At 34.6% G+C, this 14,234-nt stretch overlaps 1 protein-coding gene across 3 annotated transcripts in view; it reads left to right on the top strand.

The window, feature by feature from the left end:
* Nucleotides 1-1,341: 1,341 nt before the first annotated feature.
* Atg9 (autophagy-related protein 9) overlaps nucleotides 1,342-14,234 on the top strand; it is a 35,530-nt gene continuing 22,637 nt past the window's right edge. Inside the window, exons 1-9 of one of the 3 annotated variants that reach the window (XM_089231037.1) lie at nucleotides 1,342-1,492; nucleotides 2,986-3,128; nucleotides 4,171-4,214; nucleotides 4,457-4,521; nucleotides 5,260-5,412; nucleotides 10,142-10,277; nucleotides 11,243-11,345; nucleotides 11,598-11,697; nucleotides 13,200-13,249. In XM_089231037.1, the coding sequence (XP_089087163.1) occupies nucleotides 3,026-3,128; nucleotides 4,171-4,214; nucleotides 4,457-4,521; nucleotides 5,260-5,412; nucleotides 10,142-10,277; nucleotides 11,243-11,345; nucleotides 11,598-11,697; nucleotides 13,200-13,249 (754 nt within the window). In that variant the 5' untranslated portion in view covers nucleotides 1,342-1,492; nucleotides 2,986-3,025. Of the gene's footprint in view, nucleotides 1,493-1,624; nucleotides 1,644-1,678; nucleotides 1,764-2,985; nucleotides 3,129-4,170; nucleotides 4,215-4,456; nucleotides 4,522-5,259; nucleotides 5,413-10,141; nucleotides 10,278-11,242; nucleotides 11,346-11,597; nucleotides 11,698-13,199; nucleotides 13,250-14,234 lie in introns of those variants that run through there. The other 2 variants (XM_089231039.1, XM_089231038.1) reach the window with 2 other exon arrangements.

Below are 14,234 nucleotides of genomic sequence, written 5' to 3'. Positions count from 1 at the left end.
AGTCTATCTCCGCCCATGGAACCATAGTTGAAAAAAAACACAGATTTCCAGAAGACAGAGGCAAATTACATATTTATTTATTTTAATGCAGACACTTGTTCTTGGAAAAAAAAACAAAAAACAATTGGAATCGAACCATACTCTGAAGTTTAGTTTCATCCCTTGTTAAATCCTTAGGAGAAATATAGCATATTATACATAGCTTATATTTCTTCTTGATGGTCAAATCCGCCTCTGACGACTGTTATCTAAGCTGACCATATTTCCTAGAAAGAAATACGGAAATGGGGATTCCAAATAAGGGAAAATACGGGACATCGTCAATTATTGCCAAAAATGACGCTAAAAGTAAACAAAGTTGCTAAATATTGGAGAATTTAAGTAAAAATCAAAATGGCGGGAAATAAAGTATTACTGCAAACTGCAGTGAATTTAAATGAATTCCACGAAATAAAACGTTCACCAACACAAATGTGAGAGATAAATATTCTTATTTATAATTGTAATTATCATAATATAATTTCTGAGTGGGAAAATAATTTCATTCTTTGACTTCAATAAGGAATAAAAATTCAAGTAAGGTTCATGTAAAAAACGGGAAAAACCCATCGAGGAGAAATAAAGTATTCTCTTCGATGGGTTTTTCCTGTATTTCTTCTCTAAGGAAAAACCGCGACACTTTCGCTAAAAAGTCAGGACGGCGAAAAAATGGAAATAACCAGGACTGTCCCGGAAAATACGGGATGTATGGTCACCGTATTGTAACCCATGAAAAAACCTAAGACAACCTAGACCTTCATATACATTGTATTAAGGAGTTCTAAAAAAGCCGAAGCAAAGAGCAGTGACGTCATGCAAAAAATCACCATCATTCAGAGTAGAACCCCTTGATACCCCTTGAATATGAAGTCGTCTTAATTCAGAGTAAGGTGACTTGATAATAGCCCCTATTCTAGTGGCTATAATTCAGAGCACATAGCTCAGTGATTCAGAGACACTGAGCTATAAGGAATGGTCTACTTCTAGGGGTCGTTCAAGCATTACGTAAGCAAATTTTTAGCCATTTTTGACTCCTTTCTCCCCCCCCCCCCCCCCTTGTCAGCAAAATTTCGTCATCAGCTCTGCACCTCTGAATCCTAACTCATATTTTCATAAAGGGTGGTTGATGACGTAAGCATTATCCAAACCCCCCCCCCCTTGTCATCAAAAGTAAGAAAATCGGACCCCCCCCCCTCGATGATGACGTAATACTTGAACGGCCCCTAGCTCAGTGTTCAGATTCAAATGATGTTTCGTTTCTTAGGGAATTCGGTTCGAGTTTTGTGGCAACAGATCGTGATGCGAGCGTTTAACTGTAAACAAAAATAGATCTCACTTTTTAGTGGAAAAGAAAAAAAATTCACACTTTTTCCTCTTTCTCATCCATAGTAAAAAAAATCGACGAAAGGAAGACCGTGAATGCATTTCATAATGGATGGTGTCCATCGAAATTGTACGTAAATGATCGCGATTTATATATTTCCCCCCCCCCCCCCACATTTCTAGGATCTTATACGTAGAGATAGGAGGGGGGGGGGGGAGTTATTTTGAGATCATGCTGATGATGATGATCACACTGTAAATGCGTCACAACAGCTGATTCAGTAAATAAGTTTTGAACGTAAACAGTTCATTCAATGCGTTTTTTTTTTCACATTCGCGAATGATTAATATTCTAATTATCTATATTTGTCATTATGACATTCAAAACTATAGAATGATAGGTTTGATGATATCTATATGTTGCTTTCTATTATGAATGAGAACTAATCTTGACAAGAACTGAATGAAACACGGGCGAGATTTTATCAATTAATTCATGCATCATGCTATTCTTTAAAACAAAAAGTGTTTGTTGCATGGATTAGGTATACTGCGCTGAGAAAATTATTCGAAGATTTCTGTGCATGTTTGTTTTTAGGAATTGTTGAAATGTTTTTATGATAGTGAACTGGGCCGCAACCAGGAGTGAGCAGATAAGTCTGGTGCCTTGGGCGCTGGACCAGAAAGGGGTGCTGAATTCACCCTTTAACAGTTGCTTTTACAATACTCTGGTTTGCTAAAAAGTGTGCTCGCCCCGGCAGGGCAGGATCTTGAATCCTGCGAACCATGCGGCCGCAGAAGGCGTCAATTGAAGAAAGACCAATTTTTTAGGATGCCAACTAAAGAGGGGTGATTTTTTTTTTTCATCACCAAAATATTTGCTTATACTTGAAAAATGTCCAGAACCGGCTTTGCGTCCTGGCTGATAAATTATCTAGTTGTGGCACTGATAGTGACTCAAGAAAACATGCAGTTTGATGTCGCAACCAATTTATATTTTTTTCTCTTCTCTCCTCCCCCACCTCCTTTAACTTACAATCAAACCATCTTTCTATAGATCGAAATTGATTTGATGTGGGAAATGAAAAAAAATGTTGCAGTTAATAACCAGGATCCTGTGTATAGTCGTATGTGATCGTGATAGCTTCAAATTAAGAAAAGCTAGGGTTTGATTTATGCTAATAGCACAGTGGTGGTCAGCTACAGTTTGTTTTCTTTGGTGCAATTTTCTTTGAGGTGGAAATTCAAGCCAGTCTCTTCACAGGGAGCAGTCAGGCCCACTACATATAAATTCCTCCATTTATAAAGTCAATCATTTGCCCATTTGTCACTTCTAAATTTGAGAGATCAAGGATAACATTTCAAATACGTAACATGCATTCTTCTGCAATGTGCCCTCAGCTGAATGACAATTTTCTGTAGTGAAAAATATTATCATAGTGCTTTTTTAATAAACACTGGAGCATTCTGAACTCTTCTGTGAAGCTGGGCTGGAAGAAATCTAGGCAATGGAATGAGTCCAGCAGTAGAGTTGTGGGGTTCATTCATTCGGCATTAATTTGATTTATTTTTGTTACTTTTGTTCTGCAATGATGATGACTGAAATCTATTTTATTCTTGAAGGTAACTAGATCTGCATCTCCTTGAATAAAACATATCTGACATGGCAACTTTCCAAACTGATTATCAGTCCCTCCTGTCTTGCAATGAAGAATTGGAAGCAACACCAGATCATGACGTTATTTTTCATGTTCCTCCAGAAAAATGTATGTAATTAAAATTCATATAGAATAATATAACACTTTTATTTTTTCATTTCATTCTGTTTCCTTTAATTTATGTTTAATATTTGTTTATATATATATTGTGTACTGCATGTTACAGAAAGTACACTGCCTGTCCTAAAAAAGTTTCATTCTCTAATACTTTTTTGGATCCCTTTTCAATGAATGGCGGTACACACATATGTTGCGCCACTACTTTTTATGAAGTCGTACAATATCACTGTTTCTCTAAGATCCTTTGGGCATCAGCAAAGAATCAAATGACTTTTCAAATAAGGTCTTTAGACTCTCGACAAGAGTGGCTCAAGGCAAAATTCTCACCCATGCAAGACATAATTTGCGCGCCTCTCTGGTATATGAACTGCACAAGTGAAGCAACTCCAAAAATTCTCATCTCTCTTCCAAGCTGGATGAAATACCTAAAAAATTACAGTTTTCTCTGTAATTCATTCTGTCCTATACAGTCATAGTTTGAATTTTACAGATAAGACGTCTAAAATTTTTCTTGTTTTTATGGCACCCCTCCTATAGTGGTTCCTTGTGCAGCTACAGGTGCATAGCCCTAGAGCTGCTCTGACTTTTGATTACACTCTGCTCCGGACTGAGTGGTGGTGGCGGAATGATGACTAGCGTTTTTCCAACCAATTTTTACGGTGTGAGCTCAATGCATCTCGACATTGTCACCACCTTCACAGAACATTTTCATTAAGGGCTAAATATAAAGATTAAACATGTTTACAGACTCTGCTAACTTCAATTTGTTGACTCATAGTATTACTGGCCAATAGAAGTGCACCCAAAAAGAAGCAATCCAGTTCACAACGCTCTGACATTACAGTACAGTGAAGGACTGGACAATCCCCCCCCCCTTCTCATCTCAAGGAAATATCAAAGCAACACCACAGTACAATATACTGCAAATTTTTTTTAACCAGTGCAATTTTTGATGGTACTATACACATTACAGGTTTATTATGCATTCAGGTATTGTAAGATTGTATTTAATGTTGATTTTTTTTTATAGCCAGATGGAATCACATTGAAGATTTGGACTCGTTTTTTAGGAAAATATCCTTTCAATTAACTAATTTGAATCCATTTAGTTTCTCAATAATTTTTTTAAAAAGTGGATTTTGGTTCTTCTCAAGAGCTGAAAAAATATGTTTGTTATTTCTTTCCTTCCCTTAAATTCTTTTAGTCTTTATGCATTTTTTTGGACGTTTTATGTTTCTTATGAAATATTTTGTACTTATATTGTTTTGAATGATCAATTGATACACATATTTATGGATTAAACTTAACTTCAGTAAGTTTATCGATACCACCAAAAGCATGGGTTCATCTGCATTTTGACCAGTGAAGTGTATGGACTGATGTAAGTAAAATTACTCTAGGAACAGTTTTCAATATTTTCTTACTATTAGAAGAAATTTAATTTTTTAACTTGCCTTAAATGCTCTTATATTTGAGCCATGATCAAGAAAGCATTACAAAACTTGTTCAAGTTTTGCTGTTAGTTGACACAGGGGGAAAACCATCAGTACATAATCAAATAGTTAGTAGTAATGGGTATATATCTAGGAATGAGACTTTTTGGATGCTATATAGGGACAAACTTTGGAAAGAAACAATTAGTTGTCTCCTCCAAGAATTGAACCTGGGTCCTCTTACAATAGTACCAGTGTTCAATTCCCTGTGGAGACAACTAACTTGATATCTAGAAAGTCTATTTTCTAGAAGTAGACTGAGAAAAAAACATTCTTCCTTTAATATGATTTGAAAATTTAACTGAGTTGTCAGTCAGTTATAATTCCTATTGATGTATCATTTTTTTTAATGTTTAACAATGTTTTATATGTATATTTGGTTAATTAACAGTCTTTATTCTTATCTTGTAACATCCACATTAATATACAATGCGTGTGATGTAATAACAAGTTACTCAAAGCAGTTGAGAGTTCATAGTTTGCAACAACCAATGTTCTCTCCAGGCTGTAATCATGTGCAGCTTGCACAAATTCACAATAAAGAAGAAACTTTGGTTGTGCATTGTTTATATCACTTAACATAATTGATGAGTTTAATAATTACAATTTAATTCTGATACTTACAGACAATTTGTTTTCATCGTGCTCTTTACGGTATATATTAGCAACTGCGTCGATTATGATGCTGTTGGACGACAAATTTCCTACCAAAATGCTACTTACATTGAGAAGCTCAAAGTCACTGATCTACTTATTCCTGCCCACATTTGTGTTAAAAGGTTAGAATTAAACCATTCTTCTCTTTTACAATGCTTGCAATGTAATATACATTTTTTATTCTTTTTTTTAGATATAAATATGGCATAAAATATAAGTACAGTAGAACCTAGATTATCTGGACTAATGGTGAGGAAGGGGAATGCGAATAAGCAAAAGTTAAACCGGTGAGAGTGAAAAAAATAATTTAAAATAACAAAATTTCAGAAAAAATATTTATGTATTTTACCTATCATATTATCCGTGCAGAAAAACTAATTAAAAAATTACACTTATTTACACAGTTAAGCAGTCATACTACTATTATACTAGTCTTCATTGATGCCAGAATCCTTATGCCTTGTTTTTCAGTTGTAAACATAAAACAATGCATTTCAACCAACACCTCCTATATATTTTTTCCAGGCATTTTTTTCCATGCATCGCCTCTATTTGCTGTTAATCTTCAAATGCCCATTGCCTCAGAGCCTTTGCTTCTTAGGTCCTGTTTGTGAATATGGAGCCTTCCATTCCAACGTGTTAACATGAGACCTCTGAGAATGAGGAGGGCAGTTCTGTTAAAAAATGAAGAAATCCAGTTCTATGAAATGGAAATGCTTGTTTTCTTTACCCCCCTTCACAAAATCTTACCAATGAAAAAACAAAAACAAACACTTATCAACCGCAGCATGGATAGGAAAGAGATTAACCTGAAATTAAAAGTTTTATATCCGGTTTATTCACACCTGGATGACCAAGATTCTACTGTATAATATGTTTTTTTTTATTTCAACAAGTCATTCGATTTGAAACCATAAAAACTTATTAACATTCATATAATCTTTTACATGTTGCGTATATAAAGTTTTTGTTATATCATGCATGATGAATGTGTGACCTGTTCTGCTAAACCAAAAAGGGTGATGTACGAGCCCAAGTGAAATGTGAAACACCCTACCAACCCTGTCCTATCTCAAACCGTTTTCAAGTTATGGTGGATAATTGATTATGGGAAAAAATGTGTCATCTGAAAAACCCAAATTTGTGAAAGATTTCTGAAAGATTTACACACAAACCAAGCACATATTTAGAAAGATCAGAAAAATCCTATAAAATGACACCAACTTCATCAAAATATCTGAATTTAATGGCAAGTTACAAGTGCTGAAAGATTGGCAAAGTTCAAGATTGAATTGTTGCCAAAGTTTTTAAATGCCAATTTTTCAAACATCCTTTTAGCTACAATCAGTCAAATTTACCAAAAACGTCTTCATCAAACCACTTTTTGAAAGAGTGTACAATAAAACATATCAATTTTCTGGTTTAGGAGAAATTTAGCCTTTTGTTTGCAATACATCACTGAAATCAGCATTTTTCGAGGTAGATATTCAATGAAAATTCAGAATTGGTGGTTACAGATTTTGGTGGCAATTTAATTTTGGAAAAAATCCTATAATATCTCTATCAGAATATCTTATTTAATGGCAAATATTACAAGCGCTGAGAAATTAGCAAAGTGGGAAATCACATTGTCGCCGAAATCTATAATGTGTCTACTTTGACAAACGCTGATTTCAGTGATGTATTGCAGACAAAAGGCTAAATTTCTCCTAAACTAGAATACCGATATGTTTTATTGTAGACTCTTTCAAAAACTGGTGCAATGGAGGGACAAGTTTTTGGTAAATTTGCCCGATAGTAGCTTGAAAGGTATTTATGGCATTGGATTTCAATGAAATTGATAATTGGTGTCACCTTAATACTTATAGGACGTTCTTAGTTTGTGTGTAGGTATTTCAGAAACTTCGCAAATTTTTTTTTTTTTTTTTTCAGACTTGACACATTTTTCCCCCATAATCGATTATTCACTGTAACTTGAAAACCGTTCGAGATAGGGCAGGGTCGTAGGGTGTTTCGTGTTCCACTTGGTCTCGTCTATCACACCCTTTTGTTTGGCAGAATAGATCACGTTCACCCTGTGTATGTATATTGTATATACACTCATGTCCATAAATTAAGGATAATTCAGAATCACACGGAAATCGAAATCGAAAGTAAAAATTTCACCTGTAGAATTATCACACACATCTGCAAGAATGATATGCAAATTTCAGGAAGCCACCAGATGATGCTGATAGTATGTCACAATGACGAGAGTGTAAGAGTGGGTATATAAGGAATGGTGGCAAAGAAGTAAAATTGTTCACAAGAGTTCTATAAGGCGCTCAGTGCCATAAGCGAATAGTTATGACACAGAGGACGCATGTGGATGATTTTTTACGTGGTAGAATTATCGGCCGCCTGGAATGTGGGCGTACTCAGATGGAAGTATCCGAGGAACTTGGAATTGCCCAAAGTGTCATCTCTAGGTTTTGGCAACGATTCCAAAATAACGGAAATGCCAGTAGACGTTACAGTACAGGTCGCCCCCGAGTTACAACGCCGAATGAAGACCAGTATCTGGCAGTAACTGCCAAAAGAAGCAGACGGAGCACAGCATCCGACCTGTCTCGTCAGCTATCTGCAGCCACGGGTACCACAGTTGCAAGGCAAACCGTGTACAGACGTTTGGGAGATATTGGTCTATATGCTCGCAGGCCTGTCAGATGTGTTCCGCTCACGGCAACTCACTGTCGGCAGCGATTAGCCTGGAGTAGAGAACATGCAATGTGGACATCGTCACAGTGGGCTTGTGTGATGTTTTCCGACGAGTCCAGGTTTAGCTTGCAGTCTGATTCACGTCAGACTTTCATATGGAGAACGCCAGGTACCCATTACCATCAAGACAACATCATTGAACGACACCGTTATGGTGGTGCAGCATTGCTCGTTTGAGGTGGAATTATACTGGGTTCCAGAACAGATCTGCATGTTCAAACCGGAACCATGAAAGCCCAAATTTATCAGGACATCATTCTGGAACAACAAGTACGTTTGTTTAGGGGTGCCAAGGGCGCAGAATTTGTGTTTATGGATGACAACGCCTGTCCTCACAGAGCAAACATCGTAAACGAATGCCTTGAATTTGAGGATATAACCCGTATATAATGGCCAGCATTCTCACGTGACTTGAATCCGATAGAGCATGTGTGGGACATGCTTGGCCGACAAGTTGCAGCCCGTCAACCACCTCCTACATGTGTACCGGAACTTCGGAAAGCATTGCTTGCTGAGTGGAGTGATCTTCCCCAAGATCAGATCGATAATTTGATACTCAGCATGCCTAGGCGTTGTACGGACTGTATTTCATCGCATGGGAGACATACAATGTATTAACCATCATACCAACCATGTAATAGTAAGTTTTTGTAAAGGAGATATTTCTTACAATTGCTCCAGGGAGCAAAAATCTTACTTTTTATGAATGATATCATACATACACCATCGTTTTTGTTCTTTATCTTTTGTTTAATAAATGGGCTTTATGAATAAGTAATGTTTGTTTTGTTTCTGAACCTTTATTTGCCAGAGCTGGCATTATCCTTAATTTATGGACATGAGTGTACTTACCATTATAATTTATTATATTAATTTGAAAAAAGATGTATGGAATTCTAAACAATGCTACTTATTTTGAACTGTGTTTCTTTGAGCTCATAGTTTTTGGTGAATGGCAATATCCCCAGTTGCAAACTTAGGGTGGGGTTGCAAATTCCAGGGGGGAGGGGGGGGAACACATAAAATCATCATCTTCTACAGTGAAGTTGTACTTACAACTTTGCTTCATACTTTAAAAATCTGCGCTTGACTCAAATGTTTTTCTGAGCTTTTGAAATTTTCTTATATCTCCCTATGCCCTATTTTCAAGATTTGCAAGTTTCGCACTTCTCTTTTAGAGGAGGTGCACCTCACAGTTTGAAAAGCCCTTTTCTTTGATACACCAAGGTTTGAAAAATTGACAAATTAAGAAAGAAATTAGGTGCCAGAAAAATTTTCAGGAGCCAAGCATATTTTTTTCTCAAGAAAATCCATTCTAAATACTTTTTATTTAAACTTTTTTTTTTGTGCTTAATGACCCTTTCTCATGGTGGAAGACACACACTGTTGTGAAATAAAGAGATTTTTTGTCATCCTTAGGCTACAATTTCTGAATCGCATACAGAAAATTTTAATGCAGTCCACGCTGCTTAATGTGATTACATCAGGACTTAGGGTTTCTGATAATAATAACCGAATGGTAACTATATCAGAAATATCCTGTTTATACTAGTTCAGTGACCATCTTCCTAGCCTCTTACATAGTCTTGCAGCCTGATAATAATAATAACTTTAGGGGAAAAAATAAGGTTGATTAAACCTTAGCTTCAGAATGCACAAAAAAAAGATGGGGGGAAAATTGGAGACATCTGAAGTCTTGATAACTATGAAAAAAATTGTCCCCATATTTAATATTGGTTTGTTCTTTTTTTTTTGAAAAATTATTATAATACCCAGTTGATAACATTATCTGTGATTTTAATAAGGGGTGTTGACTTTACTTGATTTCTAGCTGTCATGACGACTTGCTGCTTGTCAAGCTGTGACACAAATATTACTTAATTTCTTTATACTCTAATTTTAGCTTCTTCTTTGTTCCTTATAATAGAATGAGGGTTGAGGGGAAAAAAAATTCTGTCTATCTATATCCTTGCATTATTATCATGTTCTGATGTATATTTTACAAATACAAGGCCACAACAGGCAAAATTCCCAATGAGGTGGCTGAGAATGCTCAATAATATATCTTCAGTAATATATGTTCTGGTATTTCAGACTAGGTACATTTACATGGATCTGTGTTGTTGTAGCAATAATATTTTGGATTTATTATCTATGCCGAACTGTCTGCTGTGCCATAAGCTTCCATGAAATAAAGTTATTTTACAATACTGCATTGAAGATACCCTGTGTAAGTGTTGGTTTCCTTACCTAATTTTAATCAATAATTACACATTATTCATTATTTTTATATATACACTTATAAAATAATTTTTATAAGTTGTATACCACTAGTTGCTATAAACTGAATCACTGGGTTAGTGGACCAACTTCCACTTTTACAAGTCTGGGTTTGAATCCTGGGAGTGCTATGGAATAATAGTTTGTGAAAATCAACTTAAATCTGCGGGAGCCATTCTGTTTAGCTCTCACTTATATCCCTTTAAACCTGAGCTCAAATTATTATGTGTGTGAGATACTAACAAAAAATCATACTTTCAAAAGTTTCTCGGTCTTAAAGGGATACGAAATGGTTATGTTTCCAAAAAAATTATCAATCACTGTATCTAAGAAATTAAGTTGTAATAAAGTTTGTTTCCTGTACAACAATATATGATTTAACGTTTTCCTGATGTGGACAAGTTAACTTTTCCTATCTAGTTATAAAGAATGTGTTCTAGCTTCTCCTTTGTTAGTTATAATAGGATGAGGTGTGGGAAAAAATTTCTGATTCAACTCTGTAGCTTTTGTTTTTCTTTTTCTCAAATGAAAACAAAAATTATAGAGAGAAAAACTGGTGTGACTTTAAATAAGTTGATGAATGAATAGAAGAGAGATGAAGGAATAAGCCTAAAGAGGGGTGTTAGCCTGTAAAAAAATAACAATAAACACCATTCATCTCTTTCTTCCTGTTTCTTTGATGCAACAGAAGATAAAATTTTCAGTATCTTCCACTGGAGCACAAACAGTACATCTTCCAAATTTGTTACCAAAAATCCATCAGCTGTTCAGTGCACAAGTTTTTCCCTTGAGACATTGAAAGATACTCTTGAAGGAAAGAAAGAAATAATAAAAAGTATTGCTTTTGATTAAAAAAGATTATTCTCTCTCAAACTAAATTCTTTAATTTTTTAATTTTTATTTTTGAAATTATAGTCTGAACTTGATAACACAACATGGCACGAAGTTCAATGCAAGTTACGAGAGGTTCAACATGAGCAGCAAATGTGTATACACAAGCAAGATCTCTCAGAACTAGGTAATAATTTGCTTAAATTATATACAATCTAAAATAAAAAAAACATTTATTACAGCATATCGAAGTAAACATTTATTGTGTATTGAAAATTTTTAGTTGTTTATTCAAAACTAAATATTGCATTTGAAATAGTTACTGTGAAATATTTTCAACAAAATATATAATCATAATGCATATTATTAATACAGCTCTTTTAAATTCTCATCTGGCAAGTTGGTCATCCTAATTCAAATTTTTATTTTATTCATACAGATATTTATCACAGAATACTCAGACACGAAAATTATATGGTTGCTATGGTCAATAAAAACATTCTTCCTGTGAAATATAACATAAAGCACCTGGGAGAAGTGTAAGTATTCAGTAACATGAGCAATACTTAGATTAAGAAATTTATCTTATGCAGAGTTACCAACTACTACAGATTTTTCGTAGTTTCTACAGACGGCCACAATAAACTACGGAGCTATGGGAGACACTCTCAAACGCTATGAAAATCGTTTTAAAAAATCAGTTCTTTGAGTTTCTTGTGTTGTTTTATTTATTATTATTTTAATTGCATCTCTCGATCTATACCAGTGACTCCCAATATGGGCGATAGAATGTTCCCAGGGGGGGGGGCGCGGTAGAAGCTACGGGTATAACATAGGATTCTATGGGTTAGATTGCGGTGGGGGAAAAAAATTTCTGAAGAAGGGGGCAATGTGTGGGACCTGCAAACACCAAACATGGCCCCCGCTCTGTCCCTTGTGGGATATAAGCAGGCTACCTTGCGGCTGGGCCATGCTGGAAATGTGTGGGACGAAAAGGTTGGGAAACTATGATCCATACCATAATGATCAATTCGTATATGCATGTGAGAGAGTTCAAGAGAAGACAAACTCTGAACCAATCTTTTCTGTCTGTGCGCGGAAAGCTAAAGCTATATCTAAACCTGCCACTCTACTTGATGCCCAAATGCATAAAAACCTATTTTTCATCAAAACTGCCCCACGCCATGTTGTAAAAACAGGTTTTTAAGTGGTTCAGTGTGGCGAGTCTGGACCCGCACTTCATTTACACAGTGCATGGTCGAGCTCGTGGAACTTGTGTCAGAAAGAATGTTTCGTCATGGGTACTGTAGAAGCTCTGATACGAAAAAAACGGGGAAAGGGAGGATCTACGGTTGCTAGACATTCGTATATACTGCCCACAAGGTCTATGCAAATTGGGATTGTATTGAATATTCATGAATGATTAAGGGACTCGGGGACCTCGACAAGTTGCATCGGGTGGTGAGAGGGGAAGGCTTATGTGGTCAGAGCCCTACTGGTTCCAGTGCCAATGAGGTGCTGTTTTTAATGAACTTTGAATTAACCATTAAAAAAAATTTGAGTGATTTTTTTTTTTTTTGTACTATGATTATGTTGTCCTCTCTCTTTCCCCCCCCCCCCCTCCAGGCAAAGCTGAACATTCATCACTACTGACAAGCTTAAAGCCAGTGTTGGCATGTCTGCTTATGTATTTATAGTGATGAAGACATACTTTTTCTCATGGTGCATACAATAGAGTTTCTATGTTTATTTTTAGAGTTTCTAATTTGTTATCCTATAATTTTAATTTTCATACAATATGTATACAATATTTTAATGAAAGTTATGATTATTTTAATAATAATTTTATAAAATATTTTAGTAGTATAAAAACAACTTTTCTTAGAAATATTTAATAACCAAATTTCTGAAATTTTAATGCATGACCTGCGAAAAACTGTTTTAACTATTGAAAAGATAAGATTCCAATAAAAGATTCAAGGTGTTTCTTAAAATAATTTACCTTCAAATGATTCTTATATAAGTCATTTATCAATTTCAGGGTGTATTTTTCTTCTGGCCTGAGATATAATATTGAGTTGCTACTGTTTCGTAAGTATTCGTTAAAACACTAATCTCATATCTTGTTATAAACACTAATCTCATATCTTGTTATAAACACTAATCTCATATCTTGTTATAAACACTAATCTCATATCTTGTTATAAACACTAATCTCATATCTTGTTATAAACACTAATCTCATATCTTGTTATAAACACTAATCTCATATCTTGTTATAAACACTAATCTCATATCTTGTTATAAACACTAATCTCATATCTTGTTATAAACACTAATCTCATATCTTGTTATAAACACTAATCTCATATCTTGTTATAAACACTAATCTCATATCTTGTTATAAACACTAATCTCATATCTTGTTATAAACACTAATCTCATATCTTGTTATAAACACTAATCTCATATCTTGTTATAAACACTAATCTCATATCTTGTTATAAACACTAATCTCATATCTTGTTATAAACACTAATCTCATATCTTGTTATAAAATTCCACAAAATTTTCTGATCATTATTTTCAACTAATATGAGACGATATAACTATAAAACAGACTTGATTAAAGTGTTGAAATTAATTGCTGTATGTCTCAGAATAAGGAAATAAGCACATGATGCTTTCTATCAATTATGTTGGGCAGGTTCTCACAATCGTTTGCTTCATCACTGCAAATACCAGGTGATGAAAACTAAGCTAAATTGTATTTGAAAGTTTTTTTTCTAGAAGGTATAGCTAGATCAATGACTTAATCTCAAACTTTGATGTTGCTACTGATTTTTTTTGTTAAAGTCGGAAAAACTTTTTTTAGATATGCTTGTGACAAAGTAACAATTTAAAAGTGAAAATTTTTAATTAGAGACATTTATATTAAATTATTGAATTTCATATAAATGCTTCTTGTATGAAAGCATATATGTCAAAAAATGTGTATAAAGCATTGTAGAAGTTTACTAATATGATTATGATGATTGCATGCAGCATAAAAAAATTTTTTAATGAAAAAAATAAA

This window comes from Pholcus phalangioides, unplaced genomic scaffold (assembly GCF_987345545.1).
Source record: "Pholcus phalangioides strain wild (caught in Gottingen) unplaced genomic scaffold, Ppha-v1.0 ptg000004l_1, whole genome shotgun sequence".
NCBI classification, from domain to species: Eukaryota; Metazoa; Arthropoda; class Arachnida; order Araneae; family Pholcidae; genus Pholcus; species Pholcus phalangioides.
The sequence above is the reverse complement of the archived record's forward strand: the minus strand, read 5'-3'. Positions and strand labels throughout refer to the sequence as shown.